Below are 24,020 nucleotides of genomic sequence, written 5' to 3'. Positions count from 1 at the left end.
AATGCAGGCCAGCTTGAATTTTTTTTTCTGGCAGCTTTTAAGAAGAAAAATGAATGCTTCACTGTAATATCTAATAAAAATAGAAGGCATTAAGCACATAAATGTTAGCTGTCGTACTCCTATATTACAGGGTTGCTTTAAGTACACAATTAGAGTATTTATCCAAATGACTCTCATCTTGTTCAGCATATTGTTGCCCTAGTTAGAAATCAGTGGGTAGTGAAGGAGGCTTTTAATTATCACACTAGGGCACTGTTTGTTGAAGTTGGTTCGTATTGTAGTGAATGGAAGAAAAGCAGAGATTCATATTAAGGTTGTTGTAGGCTTGAGGTAAAAGCATCTACTCTTAGTGTCTAATGCTGAAAAATTGATCTGTTTTTTTAAGTGGGGTACTTGTTTTTTGTGGTTTTTTTTTTTTTTTTTTTTTTTTTTAATTCTCAATGTGAGTTATTGCATTTTGTTTTGTAGTTCTAGGCAATGCATATTTGAACATATTCGATTCCAAGTATCAGGCTGAAATTCGGCTATTGCAGGGTATTTAATCATTTTAGCCATAAGTTTTCTCCTCTGTAATTCTGCTCTGGTGATTTGTATCTTTTCACAGTAGTGCAAGCAACTCTTTCTGCAGTTGCAACAAATTGTAACTTCCCAAGAAAATACAGGAAATCATGTGTAGAGCATGTAGGCCAGAATCTAGCCATACTAACATAACACAGAGTGTAAAAGAGAAAAAGTAACACTGAAGGTTGTGTTACGTTGATCATTCTTTGTGCTAAGTGGTGTAGTAATTTTGTGGAAGGAAATGTAAGTAGTAATATAATTTTGAGTATGTATCATAGTATAAATTGAAAATCATATTTTTTATTTCAATTTGACATACTGGCTAATCATTATACAGTTTTTGTCTTGCACTTTTTATTTAAATCTTCTCATATTAGTGACTCAGGAACACGTAACAGTTTTCGTTATGATTCTTTCAGCAGTTCTTTCTTTTGAGCCTGTCTTAATCTAATGTATTGGACTTTTTTTTGCATATGCGAGTTTTTGGTGTGGTACTAAATGGCTGATTTTATAGGAGACTGAGGATCTTCATTGAACAATGTGTATTTTAATGAAATTGTATCTTGTCTTTTTCCAAGGTGTTTCCCATTAAGCTAAGGTGGCTGAAATTTAATTATCCTATCCCTTAACTCTGTTATTTCATTTTCACACAAGCACACGATTGTAGGGGTTGAGAGGGACCTCTAGAGATCATCAAATCCAAGCCTCCTGCCAAAGCAGGCTCCTTACTGCAGGCTGCGCATGTAGGCATCCATGCAGGTCTTGAATTTAATTTCCAGAAAAGAAGAATCCACAACCTCTCTGGGCAGCCTGTTCCAGTGCTCTGTCATCCTCCTTGTGAAGAAGTTCTTAGCACGTTTGTGCAGAAATTCCTGTGCTTCAGTTTGTAGACATTTCTCCTTGTCTTATCACCATGTACTGCTGCAAAGAGTCTGGCTTTATCCGTTTGTACCTTAGGTATTTATAGATGTTGATCAGATCCCCTCTCAGTCATCTTTTCTCAGGGCTGAACAAACCCAGGTAGCTCAGCCTTTCCTCACAGGAGAGGTGCTCCAGGCCATTTATAGTCTTTGTGACCCTCTGTTGGACTATTTCCAGGAGAGCCCTGTCTTTTTTGTACTGGGGAGCCCAGAACTGGATACAGTACTTCAGGTGAGGCCTGACCAGAGCAGAACAGAAAGGGAGGATCACCTCCCTTGACTTCTGGTCACGCTTTTTTTTGATACACCCCCAGGATGCCATTGGCCTTCTTGGCCATCAGGGCACACTTCTGGCTCATCGCTAACCTGTTGTTCGCCAGGACACCCGGGTCCCTCTCCGCGGAGCTCCTCTCCAGTGGGTCATCCCCCAGCCTGTACTGGTACGTGTGGTAGATGCAAGACTGCACTTAAACCTCGTGTGGTTCCTCTCTGCCCAGCGCTCCAGGCTGTCCAGGTCTTGCTCAATGGCAGCACAGTCTTCTGGTGTGTCAGCCATTCCTACCGGCTTTTGCTTTGTATATCAGCCTTTCTCAGGTATTTCCTGGTAATTAGTGATCTGAAACCGTGTCACATCTTTTTTTTTTTTTCTTCCCACTGAAGAAATTGAAATTGTGACAGAGGCTGCATCTCCATTATTTATAAAAAATTATTGAGAAAAGCAGGGAGGTACAAAGATGTAATCAATTTCTGTTATACAGTTATTTAAATTTAGTTAATGGCAAATGTTCTAACCTTCTTCTGCTTCTCCCATTTTTTTTCCTTCCAAAATGCATCTTGAAAATTAGAAAAGCCATCCTGAAATTATTTGTATTGAGGGATTTCATCAAGGCTCTGTAGAAATGCTTAATGTTGATTTAGCTTCAGCAATGTTTTAGCTGCAGTTCTATCCTGTGTGCGCTGCAGTATTTAAAACCTGGGTGTTATTTTGAATTTTCTGGACATGCATAGAATTTCCTTCAAAAACTGGGCAAATTTCTACCTTCCAGGTTTAAAACCTGCATATCTCACAGTTACAGATGTGTCATTCTGCTCTGTATCTGAAGGGTAGCCGGTGGCAGGAACATACATTTGTTGCCCTGTTCTCTTCTTTGCAGATGTTTCCAACTGTATAACAGAAGTTGAGAAAAGCAGGAAGGACAGAGATGTAATCAGTAATTTTTTATAAATAATGGAGATGTAGCCTCTGTCACAATTTCAGTTTCTTCGGTTGGAAAAAAAGATGTGAAATGGTTTCAGATTATTAATTCCAGCTAAAGCAACAATTTGTTTTTCCCTCAGTGTTCTTCCATTCCTATCTGTATTGCTGTTAAAACAGCATTTATTTAACAGAAGTGACCTATGAATCTGGTATCTACTGTTCTCTGGCTTATACGTCAGCACCCCCTGCTAACTTAGGTCCTTATTCAAAATGAGGGCAAGAAAAACCAGCAATCCAGTCGAGGCATGAGTATGAAATACTTTCTCTGTCTGGTTGGAAGAGATGCTAGTAATAAAGTTGGAACAACCTGGCTGCTGAAAGGAAGGTTTCTTCTGTGTTGGAATGTAATAGAAATCATCTCTAGGGATTCCTCCCTCAGGTATCCCTCCTTGTGTCCACTAGTCCAGTTGTGTATGTATGCAGGGCTCATTTTCGCTGCCTTCATCCCAGCGTTAGATCTGTTTTGCAAGTCAACATCTGGAAGTGGAAAAAGTGTTGATTCTTAATTCAGAATGTTCCTGTTCCACAGAGAGGTACAAACTTAATGCGCTATTGGTGGTTGGCTTGTGGCTTGATTTAAATATTCAAATACTTAAATGCATGGCTGAGAGCTATCAAAGTCTAGAGGAAAGTGGAAGAGTTGTCAGAAAGCGTATGTATTATTCACAGAATGCATCGTATAGATCAACTTTACTCTATAAAACTAGCATTGTACTGTTATTGACTATTAACATTGTCCAGTATTGCATGTGAAACTTCTAGAGTTTAAAAGCAGGTAAAATAAAGCGGAGACTTGCAAAAAAACCATGTTTGATCATGAGCAGTATATGGAAATTTATGCAGCTCTGTAAAAATATACACTTGTCAGTTGACATGCACCATTTGTATTTTCAGTTTATACACAACTTGATATTAGTTAAAGATGTACAGACCTTTAAGTTATAGGTTCTTTTCATCTCTGAGTTTTGGTGCGAATAAAGTATTGAAATTAATTTTATTTTTTCAAGCTTGATATTTTAAATAGTAAACTCTTGAGATCACTGGAATTAAATATCCTTTAACCTTGGCAGCTATCTAAAAAAGATGATTAAAAAAACAAACAAAGATTTGCTTCACAAGGCTTGTTGAAGGGCTTGGAGAATATGTCCTACGAGGAGTGACTGAAGGAACTGGGGCTGATTAGTCTGGGGAAGAGGAGGGTGAGGGGAGATGTTATTGCTGTCTTGCGATATCTGAAAGGTAATTGCAGTGAGAGTGGAGTTGGTCTCTTCTCACTTGTAACAGGTGACAGGACGAGGGGAAATGGCTTCAAGTTGTTTCCTGATATTCAACCTAAACCTACCCTGGAACATTTCTTTGCAGAAAGGGTTTTTAAGCACTGGAATAGGCTCCCCAGGGAGGTGGTTGAGTCACCATTCTTGGATGTGTTTAAAAACTGTTTGGATGTGGTACTCAGGAACCTGATTTAGGGGTGACTTGTTAGAATTACAGTAGAATGGTTAGGTCATGGTTGAACTTGATGATCTTTAAGGTCTTTTCCAACTTGAGCAATTCTATGATTTGGGATGTATGGAATGAAACCATAATGTAAAGGTAAGCAAGATTTTTGCATCTTGATGACTGCATGAAAGTCGTCAATGAAAATTACTGAATATTATTCAGACAAAAAAGCTGAAGACACTTGTCACTGTTCTCGTGTTTTTGTGGAAACCACAAGAAAGATTTGTGCCTTACGGCAGTGTCTGCTGAGAGAAGTTTGAATGAACTTATATCCCTTATTTATCAGAAAACTTGAAACGATTCCTCGAGGAAAAATATTTGAACGTAACTCTGCGTACTTTGGCTAAAGATACTTCAATTTCTTTTCGTCTTTTGTACGATCCAGAGCTACCAGTCATTAATGTTAGAATTTCTTCCAACATTGTTACCAGCTCTTGTGATATCAGCTTACTGAGACTTCTCTGCCCTTCAAAATCAAGAGTAGGAAAACAGCAAAGATGCTTTATGACTTCTCTGGCTTGACTTTCTAATGAGAGATTGAGAGCTTTGCAGTTAGAAAACCAGTCTGTCTTTCAAGGTCAGAATAGACATTTGTATTAAGTGATTATTGCTGTTGTTAAATTAAATCAAGTATTACTTTGACAGAAGCAAGGTCACAGACAGTGAGATACAGCCTCCAAGGTAGGCTGTCCAGTAGGTGTAAGACTGTCCAGAAAAGGAGGTTGTATCTTTGCACAAGGATGCCATCTTCCTTCCCATCAGTGTTTTTACCAAGATTCACAAATTTGTATAGATAGGGCCAGATGAAATTTTTTATTTGTGCCTAAGGAGTCCCATTACTGCACAAGTAAAAGCATTGCAGTGAGCAACAGGCATGTCTTCTTAGAGTTTTAATACAAATGAATTTTTAGGGGAGCTGGTGTATGTTCTGTCTCCTAAGTTAATTTTTTTCTTTTAGCTGTCTTTTGCATGTTGAATCTATGAGGCTGCCAGACCCAAATTACACTTCAGTTTTAGACATACTGTTGTTGGAGCAGTTGTAAAACAGTAACAATTGGAATGGAAGATAAGCTGTCTTGATTAGCTTTAGAGGGACACACAGAATTAGTAGTGACGAAGGTCATTGCAAAGCTGAGTATGATTTGGTATTCTAACCGTGGCTGACAGCAAAAGCTGGGAAATAGTAGGAGGACAAAGCAAATCCTTCCCAAGAGTAGTCTCCTAGTCTCTAACAACTTGTAGGTTAGGGACTTATGATCTATCAGTTGATACATCTATCTATTGTACTATTGTGGAGAAATCCTTTGTGTACCTAGCAGATAACAAAATGTAGGTAAATATGTATGGATGGATTTTTTTAATACATTTTATTTTGTTTTAGCTGTATTAATTTTTATTTTTATTTTTTAGAGAATATCTTTTGGGCCTTTAGAGTGACTGGGGGGAGGACTTCAGAGGCTGGAAGAGAAGTTGTGGAGTAGCATCTCTTGCTGCTTTTTAGAAACTTTTAACTGCTTCTATTCATGATAGGTCCAGTGGTTGTGTAGATTTTTTTTTTTTTTGTATAGTTCTTACCTAATAAGAAGGTATTCTATTTCATTTGTCATTTAGCCTTCTGCTAACTTAAAATAAATACAAAATGTCAGTTTCATATTCTTTCTTGTATGATAAAATGTCTGTGAAACATTCTGCTGGTACAGACTGTTTTCTTTAAACTCTTCTCAGTTACAGTTCTCACACTAATAGAAAGTGATATAAAAAAAAAAAACTTTTGACCTCAGTGTTTTAATCAAAGTTAATGAACTCTTTCATTCTGGTATTATGGAAGATAGTTTTCATGCTTTTTCAATTATCTTGTGTTATTTTGTATCTTATTCCTCAAAATGAAGGGTTAGGGTAACAGTGACGCCCAGGGGAGTAAACAGTTGTCCTTGCATTTTGTCATGCATATATTTAAATAGTCAATACTGGTTCTGTTTTGCTTTCTTTTAAAAAATATAACAATGTCCATCTGAACTTTTTTATTTTGAATATTGCTTTATTTTGTATTTAAATCATCTTTTCCATCTTTCTTGTTATCAGTGTTCTTAATGTGATTGTGTAAACAATGCATGCTTTTATGGCTTCCTAGGAAATACTAATATGAGCTGTTGTACACATTTTTGGGTAGATACAAACCTGCTTGACGTGTGCTATGAACCATCTGGACTTGAACCAGGGGGCGTGTACAATTAGTGCAGTACTGAGCCTAAGGTGAGGAGCTCTTGTTGTGGACAGAGTAAGGTTGTCTGCCTGCAGTCTTTGGTGACATACCTGTTGACTGCTTGGGTACTTAGACCTGTGTAAATATTCCTGAATCATGTCATGAGCTTGGGTGTATATTTGCAACTCTTAACCAGAATGCATTCCCCTTTTGTATATTGTCCAGGATAAAACGGTGAGAACAGAGATGATTTCCCATTTTTAATTCACATACTGAATGGTTTGAATTGTGCAAATGAAAACAATTACCGTTCTGTTTTTATTGCAGGCAGTATGGGCTCTTGGCAACATTGCTGGAGACAGCACAATGTGCAGAGACTATGTACTGGACTGTAATATTTTGCCTCCCTTACTGCAGTAAGTCTGTTTTAATACATTCTTCAGAATATTACTCAAGTGTCTGATAAGACTGAAGTTTGTTTTGCCCTGAAAAATAATTATTTATTTTTGTGGACTAATTAGGCTTATTTTTGAGGGCTTATTTTGTAACTGACTAAAAAGGAATTGTGTTAAGACCAGCTAAGCTGGAGCTATTTTGTTCTACACAGTGGGTGGATGCCTGGAACTAATGAGAATTGTAGGGTAATTTAAGTTGGAAGCGACCTCTGGAGGTTGTCTAGTCAAGCCCTCTTTTCATAGCAGATGTGATCAGAATTGCTCAGCCACTTACATAGTCAAATTTGGAACATCAGAGGTAGATTTCATAACCACCCTGGACAACTTGTTGCAGTATTTGACGAAGGCATCATGAGAGAATGTTCTGATAATCAAAATTTTCTGTGGAGTTCTTGGCTAGTTTTTTTCTAAGCCGTCCAGAAAGTGCTCTATATAGACTTCATGCTGTATTTGACTTAACTAACGAGCAGCAGTGCTAGGATTAATCTCAGATAAAGAAATGCACAGTGTACCAGAGACTGAAGCAGCTTTGGCTGATGTGGTAGTCCTGTAGCACACAGATATCATGAAGACAGAGTATGTTACACCGTTGTCCTTCCTGAGTCTCATGCAGCAGAAGCTGAATCCTTTATATGGTGTGTGTGTCATCTTGTAAGAACTTCAGAAAGAGACCAGTTTGGGATGGTTTATAGAGATTTCTTCCTACATGAACACAGTGGTTAAAACTCCTGCAGGGATGAACAACAGTGCACAGTAAGTCTGGGCTGTGGTTGCTGCCAGACTGCTGTAAATATTTGGGCAGCCTTAAATGTGATTATATGTGTTTTCTGAGGTTAAATTCTGTTCTAGAAAGCTTAACACAGAAAAACGTGTTGATGGGCTGAGAATTGACATGCAAATCTACCACAACAGTCTCTAGAAAGTTAAATGAATGTTCTTATAGTGTGGTGGTTATTGTTGGGATACCAGGTTTAACACATTTAATGTGAACGCTAGTATCTATCTGTCAAATGTAATTTTCCTCAGGATCTTAGCTTCCTCAGGATTTTAGCATGTTTTCCCCTGATATTGGTTAAAATGTAGGCCTGAGTTCATGTGTGTGAATCACAGCTAGCCATACTAAGTTGCCTGGCTTTGAATATGCATTAGTGAAGCTTGGGATTTGTTTGTTTTAGATTACTTTCAAAACAGAATCGTATCACTATGACCCGAAATGCTGTATGGGCTCTATCCAATCTCTGCAGAGGGAAAAATCCTCCTCCAGATTTTGCCAAGGTAAGAAATGTGTTCATTCTAAGGAAATGTGTTGTGAGGTGTAGATTTCCAAGTAAGAAATAAGAATGGTTAAGCTTAAACTACATAGCAGAAATGTTTCTGAATTTCTCTGAAACAATGGTGTGCTTATTGCAAATTAAGCTTCTGAATGTTTTCTTGTTCTTTTGGCAGACATTCACAACCATTGTTTTGATATTGCTGCCTCCTGGTTATTTGTTAATGTCATTATGCAGTAGAGCAAAACTGTGCATCTTGGCTTCTTTAGTGAAAAATGGCATGTCTTGATGGAGATGTTTGAGGTTAAGTTTCCAGGCATGGATGATACTGTAGAGGCTGAAGAATTCTAGGTGCTTTTCTGCTGGTTTGTTCCTCTCTGCTAGTGTAGTTGCAGGCCTACACCAAGGTGCTGCTGAAGTTCGAAGTTTGCCAGGTATTCAGGATTGTGATGCTAGTGTGTGGTTTTGTAATGATGCATACAGAATTAACTGACGTGTTAATAAGTATTCCAGTCCTTTTGATTGCATAATTTGTGCATCTCTTTTATTGTTTTACAGGTTTCACCTTGTCTTAGTGTGCTCTCCTGGCTGCTCTTTGTCAATGATACAGATGTATTAGCTGATGCCTGCTGGGCTTTGTCCTATTTGTCTGATGGCCCCAATGATAAAATCCAGGCTGTGATTGATGCAGGAGTCTGCAGAAGACTTGTGGAATTGCTGATGTAAGAAGTTTGTTCTGAATAAATGTATTACTCAATCCTTTCCCTAAAATCATGGTTCTTGCATCAGAAGGCACAATTAGATATATCTTAATCTGTTTATTTTCTAAAAACCAAAACAACCTGAATTTTATAACTTATCCTGTCTTTAATCAGTCCTTTCTGTTGTCATAAGTAACAGGAACAGTGGAGCTTTTCCTGTGCTGTTTTTTCAACATGCAGCAACTACTTTTTTGTAAAATTTACAGAAGAACAAGAAACAATAGTTTTCTGTGGTGTAAATTCAAGAGGCTATTCGAAAAAGCAGTCTACTGAATTATTGAATAGAATGTATTACTTAAAGTACCTTTTTATTAAGTACTTTAATTTCTGAAAAAATTATTTACTTTTCCTGTTCTGATTTTAATAACGATAATGGGGAGATACAGTGCAAATACATTTAATGATAGAATATGATTAAATGGCTGGATGAAGATGCGCTTGAGTTAAACGCAGCGCTTCTGCCAGTGTTCTTCTGTCTCATTATCTGCCTTTGTGCATGCTATGTTAAGCATGTTCCATCCTTGAAGTTGATTTTTCTGCTCCCTAAGATGCCTGTACTGTGAGGTACTTGTATTATAGTAATCTCATATTTCAGTTTTTATGTTGCTGAATGGTATCTTAGGGCCTAAAAGTTATGAACTCTAGAACGAGTTGCCATTAATTTAAAATCAAAAGTCATTTGATTCAGATAATTGTAGCTAAGACAGACTTAGCTGGCAAATTTTTCCCTTGCAAATGTTTCTTCCTTGAGGATGTGAAGATGAAGATGATTCAAGATGGTTAACATCTCAATCTTGGTAATTTTAGGCATAATGACTATAAAGTAGTATCTCCTGCCTTACGAGCTGTTGGGAACATTGTCACAGGAGATGATATCCAGACCCAGGTATGGATTCACTTCTTTGTGTGTTGTACCCTGGTTCACCTTTCTGTTAATATCGATGTAACCTATTCACAAGTACCTCTTCCTGTTCCTTTTTAAGTTTGAAAATGAAAGATTGACATTAATTGCTTTATGTAGTAGTTTCTTTTCCTGAACTGCTATTTGTTCTTGTATTACTGTGTCTGGAGTTCTTTTACAGCTGTGCTGTGAAAAAAAGAGCTGTGTTGTTCTTTGAATTTTTCTATTCTGTTTTGTTTAAAGCAGTCTTCCTCTTAGGCTGAATTTTATACTGAATGATGTAATGTGGTGGGGCTGTTGACAGCCTGTTGCATTTGGTGCCTGTGACAGTCTGTGACGAATGTACCAATATGGTGTGGTGAGATCTTGGATGATATGTGACAGAGTCTGGGCGTGTGCTTGGAGAAGTAAGAGGCAGTGGCTCACACCGTTGTGTTAGAATTAAACTGGGAGCCAGCAATATGTTGCTTTTGAGGTACAAAGTTGTCAACCTATTGATTTTTAGACTTTTCAAGAAGTGGCAGCTCCTGTTAATTTTTGTAATTGGTGGGAACAGAGAGTCCATGCCGTGTATACGTGTTATTTGTGTCCACTAACTGATAGCAACCTTTTTTGCATGCAGAGCAGAAAATCCTATTATGAGCTTTATCTGTTGTACCTTTTGTTAAACTTTTCCCATTTCTTTGTGTATTCTGACATCCTTTGTCAGGATCTGGTAATATGTGAAAGAAAAGTACAGAGTAGGCTGCTGCTTTTGAAGCTTTGCTGACTTTTGGCCTCCACCTCTCGTTCACAAACTAAAACGCACGAAAAGCATGCCTGTGTGATGTAGAGCTGTCAGACAAATGCACAAGCAAATTGGATTGAAGTCACAGGCTCAGGCAGGCTTGCTGTTGTGGGCTGTTAACTGTTATTAAAGCTGATGGCAGAAATAGGATCAGGAAGCGGTGGTAGCTGGAAATGGGAAGATGTGTGTGGTGGAAGTGTTGAGATGGGCTTCCAGGTGATGGTGGTAGCAGCTGGGGATTTTAGATGGCATGAAGAGCTGGGAAAAAAACAAGTCACTTGTAGTATCTGATTTCCCATGCAGAGTACTTCTTCCACATAGATTATGCTAAAGTTAAAATCCAAGCTCCTAACTGTAAGGCTTGTTCAATAATTATTGGTTTATACTAGCATGTTGATTTACTGCCACAGAACTGCAACATTCAAGATGAGACAGGAAGATGACTTAGTAACAGCAAGATACTGTTTGAGTATTTTGTAACTAGTGCTGGGGGAGGAGGTTAAGATATTATTTATTCATAGTGTATAGTTGCATTGTATAGGCATTCTTCTGTTTTTCTTAGTGACTTGTTTTTGAGATTGGTTATAAGAGTGGTTGAGATACGTTTTGATAAAACAGCTGTTTGTTTTTTGTTTTTGTTTTTATAATGAATAAAACCATAGGGGATCACTCAGTCATGTGTAAGGCAGATAATTAAATACTACATTTGATAAAGTGAAATCTTTGATTTCACTTCAAGAAAATGTTTCAACTGCTTAGCTGCATGCAGGTGTTTGGTTTTGTTTTTTTTTTTTTTTTTTTTAGAGAAGCATACCAAAGTGTTCCTAAAATTCTAAGGAAAATTAAAGTCTTGCATGCAGACTATGGCACATGACAAAGAGGGATTCAGAAGATGCACAAAAATCTGTAAACAGATCTGTGAGGGGGAAAGAAGAGCCCAGCTTTGACAGTAAACGCGTTTCTGAATATGTGAACAGCATACAAGCCAGCTGCCTGAAAAAGGTTTGTGCGCCCTCTTAGATCTGTTGCTTGTGAATAGAGAAGGTTTATGGGTGAAGTGGTGGATGGTGGCCTTCTTGGCCATAGTGACCATTAAGTAGTTGAATTGAAAATCTTTGGTGATAGGAGAACTGCCTCCAAAACCTCAACTTTTGATATGGGTAGAGCAGATTTCAGGCTGCTGAGGGAACAAGTTAGTGAAGTCCCCTAGGAAACTGCCTTCCAAATGCACACATCTGTTGGTGCTGGTTACTTCTTGAGTACCATCTCCTGAGAACACAGAAACCGGCAATCCTAAAATGCTGGAAGTGAAGCAGATGGGGCTGAGGTCTGGCTTGGCTGAACAGAAGTAATCTTTTAGAGCTTGGACAAGAAAAATAATCTATATGGCTGCTGGAGGCAATGTCAAGCAACATGGGAATACTTCAGGGATACTGTTCGCCTTTGTAGGGTCAATCTGTGTGATTGAAGCAGAACTAGAGTTGAAGCTGACCAATATTGTAGGGGGCAATGTATATATTTTTTTTTAACATGTTAATAATAAAAGGAGGACCAGAGGTAACACTGGTTCATAACCTGAAGAGAATGTCCTTGATTGTAAGGTGCCCAGACAGAGCAGACATCTAATGAGTACTTTGCCTCTATCTGATGATGGACTGTGGCACCTCAGGTGCTCTGAGTTGGAAGACTGTGACTATGAATAAGGATCATCTCTCAGCCAACCTCTGACTTGTGCAGGATTTGCTACTCCACGAGGTGCATATAAAGTATGTGGGACCTAATGGAACAAATCCCAGGGTACTCAGCTAACCAGTGTTGTTTTAAGACCACTCTAATTTCAGTGATCTTGGAAATCTGGAAAGGTCTCAGTTGACTGGAAGGTGACAAATGTTGTTCTCATTCTCAAGGAAGACAAGAAAGAAGATCCTGGTAATTACAGGCCTGCCTGTGAATCTCACTTCAGCGCTTTGTAAAATTATGAAGAAAACTGTGCTGGGTGTTACTGAAAAGCACCTGAAGGACAATTTGGTTGCTGTTCAGAACCACCACAAGTTCATGAGGGAAAGATCCTGTTTAACTAATACAATATCCTTTTATGAGACGGTCACCCATTTAGTTGACTAAGGGAGGCCAGTTGATGTTATCTTTTTGGATTTCAGTAAAGCTTTTGATACTGTTTTTCACAGTATCCTTCTGGACAAAATATCTGCCAGAGGGCTAAACAAAAATATAATGTGGTGGGTGAGCAATTGGCTGATGAGTTAGGCCCAAAGGATTATAACAAATGGTGTTACATCAAGCTGGTGGTCGGTCACTAGCAGGGTTCCCCAGGCCTCAGTTTTAGGTCCAGTTCTCTTTCATGTTTTCATAAATGACTTAGATGTGGGACAAGGAGGTGTTTTGGACAAGTTGGCTGACAATAATTAATGAGGGCTGTTGACTCCATTGTGGGTGGAGAGGCCTTGCAGAGAGATCTAGACAAATCAGAGGAGTGGATAATCACCAATAACATGAAGTTCAACAAGAGCAAGTGCTGGGTTCTGCACCTGGGAAGATGCAACCCTGGCTATATGTAGACTGGGGGATGAGATGCTGGACAGCAGCCCTGCTGAAAGGCGTTTGAGAGTCTTGGCCAAAAGCAAGTTGAATGTGAGTCAACAATGTGCCCAAGCAGCCAGGAATATGAACCATATCCAGGGGTGCATCAACACGGCATTGCTAGCCAGTTGAAGGAAGTGATTGTCCCACTCTACACTGAACTGGTGTTTCCCCTCCTCGAGCACTATGCGTGCAGTTTTGAGCATCACAGTACTAAAAGGACACAGAGCGATTGGAGAGTGCCCAAAGGAGGGCTGCAAAGGTAGTGAAGGGTCTGGAGGGGACGACATGTGAGGAGCAGCTGAGGTCCTGTGGTTCGATCAGCCCAGAGCAGAGGAGGCCAAGAGGAGACCTCAACACAGCCTTACAGCTTCCTCACAAGGGGAAGCGAAGGGGCAGCACTGATCTCTGCTCTCTGGTGACAGTTGACAGGACCAAGGAGAATGGCATGAAACAAGGACAGAAGTTCAGTTTGGATGTCAGGAAATGGTTCATCACCAAAAGGTGGTTGGGTACTGAAACATACTCCTCAGTGCAGTAGTCATGGCCCTAAGCTGCCAGAGTTCAAGAAGCATTTGAACAGTGTTTTCAGACATATGGTCTGATTTTTTTGGCGGGTTCTATGTGTGTGTATCTGGGAGTTGGACTCACTGATCCTTGTAGATCCCTTTGAGTGTGGAATATTCTATTTCTGTGATGCATCCTCAGAGTACATTTTCCATTGTATTTCATTTCGAACAATTAATAATTGCCAGTGCTTGGAGTTGGCCAAAAATGTAAGTAGTTTATGTGAAGAAAAAAAATTCCAATCTTGTCCCAACAGATATCTGATAAATGCTGAACCATAACCTTCCCCCGCTGCTTAATTTGCTAAATAAAAATTTTAGGAACATGTCCAAAGTCCAAGGAGGAGTTGGGGGATAGAAAGGGGGAGAGAGAGAAGGGAGATCACAGATTCCAAGATCAGAAATCCTGCAAAAAAAAAAAAAAAAAAAAAAAAAAAGCTGAGGAGCTGGACTTGTTCAACCTGAGGAGGGTTGAAGAAGAAGGCGCTGGGGAGACCTCGTTGTGGCCTTCTGATGCTTAAAAGGAACTTATAAACAGTTCTAGGCCCCTCACTGCAAGAAAGACATAGAGACCCTTGAGCGTGTCCAGAGAAGGGCGACAAAGATGGTGACGGATCTGAAGCACAGGTCTTATGGGGAGTGGCTGAGGGAACTGGGATTGTTCAGTCTAGGGGAGGCTCAGGGGAGACCTCGTCACTGCCTATAACTGCCTGAAAGGAGGCTGCAGCGAGGTGGGGGTTGGCCTCTTCTCTCACATCATTAGCCATAGGAGTGGAGAGAATGGCATGAACCTGCAGCAGGGGAGGTTCAGGTTGGATATTAGGAAAAATTTCTTCTCTAGTAGAATGGTCATGTGCTGGAACCAGCTGCCCAAGGAGATAGTTGAGTCACTATACCTGTAACTCCTGGAGGTGTTCAATAAACGTTTAGATGTGGTACTAAGGGATGTGCTTTAGTGGGGAAATATTGTTGGTAGGTGGACAGTTGACCCTGGTGATTCTATGATTCTATGTTGGAGGAAATTCTTTACTCAGAGGGTGGTGAGGCACTAGCGCAGACTGCCTGGGGAAGCTGTGGATGCCCCATCTGAAAGTGTTCAAGGCCAGGTTGGATGAGACCCTGGGTAACTGGACCTAATAGGTGGCAACTCTGCCTATGGCAGGGCCATTGGCACTAGGTGATCTTTAAGTTCTCTTCCAACCCAAGCCATTTTATTTCCTGTTAAATCTGATGTTACTTAAACTACTCTTTTTTTTTTTTTTGCTTGCTACCATGTGGAATACAAACATTTATACTTATTTCTCTTTTATTTTTCATTTTTTTTTAAGCATTTTAGGAATATCTTGATGGCATATGCTTTCTAGCTTTTGAAGACTTTGTATTCCTTACTCCAGGTGATTCTCTATCCTGTATTTCCTCTGAGATGTGCTTTTCTTTTTTCTTTTGTGTTCAGGTAATTCTAAATTGTTCTGCCCTGCAGAGTTTACTGCATTTGCTAAGCAGCCCTAAAGAATCTATCAAAAAGGAAGCCTGCTGGACAATATCTAATATAACAGCTGGAAACAGAGCCCAGATCCAGGTAACCTTTTCAGTTACGATCAGTAATCTTTGTCTTTCTGGCTTAGAAAAAGACATCGGGTGATAAACTGTTTTTTGTGTTGTGTGTATACAGTTATGTGGTTATATAATTACTTGGAAGCAGAAGCATGTTGTAGGCTCTGTGCAAAATTAGAATATTTCAATGCTTCAATCATCTCTCAGATGCAAATTAGAATATTTAATTTTATAATATTTAAACAGATTATGAGGGAGGTAGACTCCCTTCATGCATTTGGCAGTGTCTAAGATACAGAAATCCTCAACTAAGAAATGAGTAAGCTACAAACTTTGAGAATCAAATAACTTCTGATGTTTCTTGACTTCACTGCCAGATATGAATGAACTACATTGTAAAATACTTTTTATTCCTATTTGTATACTTTTTTAATTCTTAGTACTGGCAATTGTGCACTAGCCAAATCTGAAATTGCTTTTTATTAATCTGAACAGTAATTGAGGATATTAAACTTTTTACTTTGTGATTTGTCTTTCTTGATTATACCAAATTTTGTAATCCTTCATGTTATGTAATAGCACAGAACAACAATTGGAAGCTTCAGTCCTTTGTGTTAGCCATTACAGTAAGCCTCCAAAAACACACATCTTTGTTCTCAGTCTTGATTTAAGTTCAGCTGTCACAAGGAAATCCTGGGACTTGTTCCAGGTGGTATAAAAAATTGACCATCTTCTCTAAAGAGAAGATTTTTTTTCTTAAATTATAAAATGAGAAAAACCTGCTAAATTTTGTTTTCCCTACATCTGGAATTTTAAGGGCAACTAAACTAAGGGAATTTTTGCTTCAAAGACAATGCCTTGTACCTTTTTAAAAAATGTTGCAAAAAAAGATTTTGGTGAAATATACAAGGTTACCGTCAAGCTGAATGAAAATTTCCTCACATAAATCAAATTTAATTTATCTGAAGTCATATTTCTCAGTGCTTTTCTCATGGGATTGAGAGAGCATTCTCGGAGATTGCTGAGGACACATGAAAGTCCAACTGAAGACATCCGGTCTTTGAGGAATAGAAATGGATAGCAGAAATATTAGACATCAGAAATATTTTTACTACTGCTTTACTACTGCTACCAGGCAGAAGTAATGCATGGGTGCACAAAAACTCGGCCATATCCATGTTTTTCATTTGTCAGTTTTGCTAATGTATACTTTTCCTTGTAAGGCAGTCTAACATTTACTAGTCTTATATCTGATATCTCTGGATTATTCGTTCTGTATCATCAGAGTCAGCACGAAGTGTTATGATTCTTCATCAAAGTGAGAGAATTATTTCTGTAGAAAATTTGTTATTAAAAAAAAAAAAGTATAATACCTGCTTTGCAGGTGGTCATTATGATCTCTTAAGTTATACCTTCTTCATAAACCACATTCAGCTGCTGACTCAAATGAGATCTTCATCTACCTCTCAGAAAGAAGAGAAAATAAGGATTAGACTTTTCAAGAACATTTTTCAGTCTCTCCTAAGATGCTTAGAATTGAGTGTGGGTATTTATCTAACTTAAGAGATACTCGTCTTAGAAAGCAAGGAAGAGAGAAAAAAACCTTACAGAAGGTGAAACACTGTAGGTCTTCCTAATCTGATTCAAGTATGTGACTAAAATGGAGGTGGAACCAATGGCAAAGAAACCTGCAGTTGTAGTTATCTTTCTTAGTCAAAATTTTACTCTTAATACTGAAGATGATGTTTTTGTGATTTTTCTTTGAAGCAAAAAGGATATGGTCATGTCATCTAACCTTTGTAGAGCTCCAAAAATTTTGATTCTGGCTGTGCTACTGCTTATGTATTACATCTGTGGACTTGGTGAATGTTGAAGAAGATGAACTGTATAAAGTGAGCTACTGTGTCACTGCTTCTTCCTGTATCAGCACTTTTAATTGTTGTACAGTTAGCACTGCAAGGAAGGTAGTCAGTACTACTTGTAGTAGGGAAAGAATGTTTTTGCCTTTGCTTTCCTTTCAGTGAAGGATCTTTTGGATGCCTTACCCATGCAGTTACTACCTTAGTGCTGCTCCTCTCTGTTTCTGTCTAGGTTATTACTTCTCCTGGGAGGCTTAAGAGTTCTAAGCTTAGGAGTTCTGCAGAACAGTCCAACCCAATGCATTTGTTTTTCTCAAGTCTGTCAGAGATGTACTTCAAAATGCATAATCGTGTAGGAATGTTGCAAACTATGGAGAAGAGAGAGCATGCGAGAATTGAAAGTGTTCACAGAAGTCGTTCTGTAACGAAATAAGTATCTGAAGCATCAATAAAAATTAAAGTTCTCTAATAGAGCATTTTTTCAAAATGCCAGATTTTCTATTTTCATTTTCAAGTTTTAGAGATAATTTGTACACCTAGAAGCTATTTCAGTAATTCAATAACTTCTGTGCCTTCTACGTTCATTGTTCCATATCATTCTGTTCAAGTGAAACAATTAGTAGTGGCTGTCCTTGTTAGCACAGCAGTCTTACACCTGTTACATACTGCTCAGACATCCAAAAGTAAGGATTTAGATGAAATCTTAACTACAGCTTTTGTAAGACTCTATCTTTTAAAGCTGTCGTCCCAACTTTTTTTTCCCAATGACGTGATAATGTAGTATCTTCATCTGACAAAATCTGTCGTATGTAACAAAACAGAATTGTTAGGTACATCTTTGTGTGTGTAGTGTTTTTTTGGAATGTTTCAAGGTGTCTTATTGCCTGTTTAGGTTGGTTCCCTTTCTACTGAGAACAGGATAGAATTGCTTTCTGTCTTGGGAAAGGGAGATGAGAAGGCAGAGATGGCAGAAGTAATCCCATGAGTCATTAACATTGCACCTTCATTTCTAGCAAGCGATCATTTGGAAGTAGAGAAGAACCCTTAGCTATGCATAGAAAAATATTTGTGGTTGTGTGGACGGAAGCTTGTTTTCTCAGAACTCTTGCATCGTGAAGAAAATGTAGCGTAAAGCAAATCACAAAGTGTGTTTAAATTTAAACATAACATAGCCTGCCTTAGACTGTGCCACAGACAATATTGGAAGGCTGTATGTTGAGTATTTGCGTCCAATTCCAGTGAAAAAAATGTGAGAAGAAAATTCTCAGAAGTGAAATTGATAGTTCCTTTTTTAATAACCCATTTGTCCCTGCTCAGACAAATTGAACTGCCTTTGAACTTTGAACGAATACTATGTAGTGAAACAGTGGCTGTCTCAGGGGAATAGCCAATATAGTCCATGCTGTCAGCCATAAAACTGAAATGGAAATAAGTAGTTATTCTGATCGTGGGTGGAAGATAACTATCCAGGTGATTGTGGCATTTTGCAAGCAATATCTATCCTGAGGCTTACATTTCTGAAACCTCAAGAGGAGGCCTATTAGAGGAAAACTGAAGTAAGGGCTGTTTCAGAATATTTACAGCATGCTTGACTGGAATACTTGAGGCCATTTTATCTTGGAAGTACAAATTAGCCAACTACAGGTGTAATTGCAGTGATTATCATATGCTGAAAGTCTCGTCATAGATGTATAAGAAGGTTATAGAAAAGCTCTTATTCTTCTAAGTCTAGTTTGACTGGAGATTTCGTCTTGTGAAGTTTAAGGTGTAATGAAACCTCCTATCAGATCTGGAGCTGTTATGTCTGCTTTTCTCACAAAATTCCTTCTCTGAGATATTGCTTCAGGTAACTTCTAGTCAGTGTCAATCATTGTAAATGTTTGAGCTGAAAAACACTTCATAATAATTTTTTGCAAGTTGGAATATGCTGATTGGTAAAGATTCTTGAAGATGATCCTATGCTAAAATGGAGAGTAGAATCCTTGTCTGATTTCAGTAGCAGTGAGGACTAGGGATAATTCCTATTTGTGAAGAACATATAATTGAAATAAGTGCATGGATGAACCTGTTTCATATGAGTTGCTTTATTCTTACTTTGTAGAAATTAATTTTAAAGATAACTTTACACTTTGCCATGAATTAAAATATCACTTATTGAGAACTGATCTTCCTTATAGAAAGAAATACTAGATGCAGCTCTAAACTAAATTTCTTTTCCATCTTCCCCAGTACTTCTGAATTGTTTGATAGTTCCTGTGGCAGGTGGCAAACTGTAGCCAGATCTATTCCAGTTTCTGCTGTACTGACTTTGAACAAGCACAATCTTTAGCCAGAAAGCAAATAACTGTAATTTCAGCTTTTCCCAAAAGTTGAATACCTGCTTTATATAGTAAACAACATTACTGTGACTTATAATCTATTCTTATGAGTGGATTATTGCTCCAGAGAAGTGTATTAGAATAGTATGGAAATTTTGGGTATTGCTCAAACCACAATCTAAGAATCACTTCTGAACAACAAGAAGAAAATGAAATATTTTAGTAAATCTAATATGTATTTTATCCAACCAGTATTAACAGACAAAGCTATATTTAGTGCTTAAGATTGCATTGGATTACACTCCCTCCATCCACCCACTCGTAAACATAGAAATATAAAGTTAGAGGGAAGGACTCCTATATTCATTTCCACTTTCATACTGTCTATACTGCTGTTTGATAGCATACTCCAAAGGCTTTCACTGCCATTTCTAAAAGATAAGACGACAGTCTATCACTGTATTAGATTTGCACTCAAACACAATAAACTTCTTCTAGTGTTAAGGCAATGTAAGTTAACATGCATGAAGTGTGTGGAAGTAAGTGCTATATTGGGTGTATTTAATGTTTAGAACACAGGAGGCTTGCATTTGTGTGTTTTTCTCCTCCAAAGGTGGAAGTGAAAGCCTTTCAGAGTGTGTTATCAAACAGTGTTTAGGCAACAGAAAAGTGTGATAGAGTACAGCAGTCTTTCCCCTCTTTATTTCTGTGCTTTTAAGGTTTGGGTTGGATGTGTATATCCTGATGCAGTCTTGATTGTCACTAAGTATAGTTTTTGTTTGTTAATTTCCTAGTTTGTATACAGCTTTGCTGTACTTCAGTGGATAGCTTCCCCAGTCAGGGAGAAGGGGAACTACATCTTCCTGGGAATCAGAAGGAGAACTGCACAACTGAAGCTAAATCCTGACTGTCGACCCTTCTGAAGGGTATGAAAGGCTATCAGATGCCTCAGAAAATGTTGTCTAACTTCGCAGCTGTTGAAAAGCTATGAAAGGCAGTACACCAGGTACAACCTTCCGTATCTGACAGTGAAGACATCATAGGAGTTCTCTTCTGTTGGCAGGTTAAAAAAAACTTACCACTTTTTTTCTTACATGCCTTAAATTCTCACATGAACATCTGGAACAATGGAGTATGGCTGTGCATGGTAGCATCTGGATCTGTGCCATATTTTTCTGTGGAGTTTCTTATCCTTGCTGAAATATGATGTGGGGAAGTGTAGCAAATGCTACCTTGTGTGTCGGTTTTATAGACTGAATGACATGCATTTTTATCAGTTGGGTGAGGATGCAAGCTGAGAATTGTTAGAAATTGTTTTGTGAAGGCCACAGTAAGACTGGGGCTGTAGAAAAGGAAGAATGTAGTTTGCATACAATGTTGCTGTTTACACAGGCAAACTATGAAGTTATGTAAGTATAAATTACATTGATCCATGCCATAGTTTGCACAAATGCTCTAAAACCTTTGTTCCTTTTGTAGTGGCAGGACTTAAGAGCAAGATATGGTATTGCTGAGAATGTCATATTTGTCTGAGGACTAGCAAAACTGAGGTGAAAGAGTTTTAGATTAGTGTTTCAATAAAAGTCTGCTTTAAGCTTCTGTGTGTGGTAAATCCATATATCATGCTGTATGGAATTCAGTAGATCTAGAGTACCTTTCATCCATTTATTCTGTCTGAAAACCTCAGCAGTTCATGTTACTGTATTTTTTTGTAGAAGAGACTCACAGCTGCAGACGCCTCAACACAGTACTGTTATTACATTGCAGGTTCTTCCTGAGAAGAGGTAGCAACCTTGTGTAAACAATCTAGAAGTTTACTTTACAAACAATTTGGAGTGGATGGGCTTAGTGTCTGTGTAAACAACATAAAAGTCATTTAGAACTGAGATCTCAAGTGTTTTCTGGATCACAAATTACTGTGAAACCTATAAAATTTCCAGCCTGAAGGAGGAGGATGCAGGAGGAGGATGTACTCACAGTTGCCAGATAGAGTAGTGACTGTAATCTTTGAATTGCTAAAGTTACTGAGACAGCTTGCAGGAGCAGGAAAACACAATCACACTGTAAGACTTGGTTACTTTCATGCGCATGTGCTGAATCATGTGTAGATGTTTGCATACTATATGTGTATTTTTGTGTACTATAAGCGATTTATTTGTTGAAACTCAAATGAGGAGGAGAAAATTCAGCTAGTGCTGTCCAGTTCATGTATTGACTTATAGTACTCTACTGCTGAAGAGTTATTCCCTAATTGGCTATAAAGTAGTTAGGTTTGACACTGATGCAGATCTAATAAAACTCTAAAAATTCACTTCTGTGTAGCTCTGTTCTTTAAAGCAAGCTATTATCAAGTGAAGAAACTTGATCAGAAGAAATAAAAAGGATGGAATGTTTCTAAGGTGAGCAGTTATTGGAAGTTTTCAGAACTCGAGTGCCATCTTTAGAAAAACAAACAAAAGACACAACAAAAACTCTTTAAAAGTGAGGGCCAGATTAGTTGAAGGGCTGAGTATTACAATTCAGTTTGAAATTAAATTTGAAAATTAAGATTTTGTCTCAAATTCAATTTTAGTTCTCTGCAAGATTCTGTTGTGTGTCAGAATGGTTTCAGCGTATCTGAAGGGATGCAGTTGAGCATAAATTTTGGTGTTAATTTCATCGTTTTAAGGATGGGCTCTGCATTAGCTATTGGGCTGAAAACAGACGGATAATATATCTTGTAAATGCTGTTTCAGTGCATAGTAGCAGCCTGAAATCAAACACAGTTATTTTATATGCCAAGGAAAGGGATAAAACCAAAACAAAATTCCTAATTCATTTGTAGTATAATTCTTCGGTGTTGCACTGTGTGTACAACCATCTTCAGGAGATATATGGGGCACGGATGTTGAGGGAGACTATCAAATGTCAGATTGATTCCATGTGAAGAGCAACTACGTAGAGTAAGGTTTAAGTGGAGGGAGTTGTGATAGAGTGCTGTAGAAACACGAGTGGCATTTGAGAAGGTGAACAGGCAGGGTCTGATTATTCCTGGCTTTTGAGCAAGGTCATCAAAGAGATAGCAGAGAAATGACTGTGCTGTCTTCAGGACACACAAGCACATTGTTTCCTTCAGATGAGTCAAACTAGAACTCACTGCTGCAACTGGGAAGTTTAAAAAGATGAAAAAATATGAAGAGTTTTTACTTTCCTGTGGATCTGTTCTTGTTTGCTTTTGAAAGCAGATTGTTAGCATAATTTGTTCTTGTGTTCAAGCACAATGGTAATTTGGATTAAACAAATCCATGTGAGATGCTGAAAATGATGTGTTCTTTCGAAGTGTTTCTTTAAATTTTTGTTCTGTTGACCTGCTGTTACCAAATTTCTTTATAAATTTCAGACATACTTAGAAGATAGGTAAATAAGAAAGTTATTGTACATCATCTGCTCAGAAAGAATGTTTAAGTATCCTTAGCCTTGCAGCTAGTAAGAAGTTTCCCACCTATTTTCATGAATGGCCAAAGCATCTTAGGTTTTTCAAGGACCGGTTACTGAACTGAAGTCCCTTAACAGTTCATTTTACCTAAGAGCTGTATTGAGCTTGAGCGCTTTTTTTATACTCACCACATTACTTGAGTTTTCAGCACACTTCCATATCAGACACAGACTGTGGTAAGAGGGGGAAAAAAGTCATTCAAGTTACCACTTTTAAAATCTTTGGTTGTAGGATCTCATCCTACCACAATCCTTAAGGGTTTTGCTCTGCCTGAGGTGTGCTTTTCTTCAAGAGAAAAAAGATATCTATTTCAGTAGTTCAGTGTTTCTCTGTTATCACGTAAATAAATGTACTTGAGAGGAAAGTGTGACCTACTTCTAGAATAAATGTTGTTTCCACGTAAAATGTCAGAGCTAGATTGTGTATTCTTGTTCAAGAAAAACCACTGTAGAAAGGGCTGTGAGACACGGGCTTTAAAATAATAGATGGTGCAAGCACTTTTCCTTTAATGCTTTATTTTCTTTATTAGTATTTTTTTTTTCCCACCACACTGAAGCTTATGCTAAATAAGGCTTTCCTTCAAAGTATGCTATTATCGATTCCGAAGAAGTTGCACTTTGATCAGTGAATCCTGGAGACATACTTGAGGGTTATGAAACCACGGTATCGGGGTTTCTTACATTCCATTATTAGTGTCTGCTACTGTCCTTTCAGAAGGTGGAGTTTGGCAGCAAGCTTGGGGAGATTGTAGTGCTTAGTACCTTTATCAGTGCAGAAAGTGGAAAAGGATTTATGTTGAATCTTCTCACTCTTCTAGCACTTTTTCCGCCAAATCTAAAGCAAATAAGAAACCTTTCAGTGCTAGCAAACAGAGCTTTCTGTTGTTGAATTCCTTTAAGTTGTGTTTTGTGATGGTTGTCAAACTGGTGCAGTGTTTTTACTTGTGGCCCACGGGTTTCCTTTATAGAAGCAGACATTCTGTGTAAGGGAGACTGTTCATGGAACTGTTGATAAAAGTTGTGCACGTGTGGAT

The 24,020-nt window shown here is 38.2% G+C and overlaps 1 protein-coding gene across 1 annotated transcript in view; it reads left to right on the top strand.

Annotated features, from left to right (window-relative positions):
- KPNA1 (karyopherin subunit alpha 1) overlaps positions 1-24,020 on the top strand; it is a 50,741-nt gene that overhangs the window by 20,948 nt on the left and 5,773 nt on the right. The window contains exons 7-11 of the mRNA XM_042810899.1: positions 6,770-6,858; positions 8,073-8,172; positions 8,727-8,890; positions 9,737-9,815; positions 15,235-15,360. Of these exons, the coding sequence (XP_042666833.1) occupies positions 6,770-6,858; positions 8,073-8,172; positions 8,727-8,890; positions 9,737-9,815; positions 15,235-15,360 (558 nt within the window). The remainder of the gene's footprint in view (positions 1-6,769; positions 6,859-8,072; positions 8,173-8,726; positions 8,891-9,736; positions 9,816-15,234; positions 15,361-24,020) is intronic.

Source organism: Centrocercus urophasianus, unplaced genomic scaffold (genome assembly GCF_019232065.1).
Source record: "Centrocercus urophasianus isolate 14NV4802_14NV808 unplaced genomic scaffold, USGS_Curo_1.0 seq_12, whole genome shotgun sequence".
In the NCBI taxonomy this organism is placed as follows: domain Eukaryota; kingdom Metazoa; phylum Chordata; class Aves; order Galliformes; family Phasianidae; genus Centrocercus; species Centrocercus urophasianus.
Note: the sequence above shows the minus strand (reverse complement) of the source record. Positions and strands in the feature narration are given on the sequence as shown.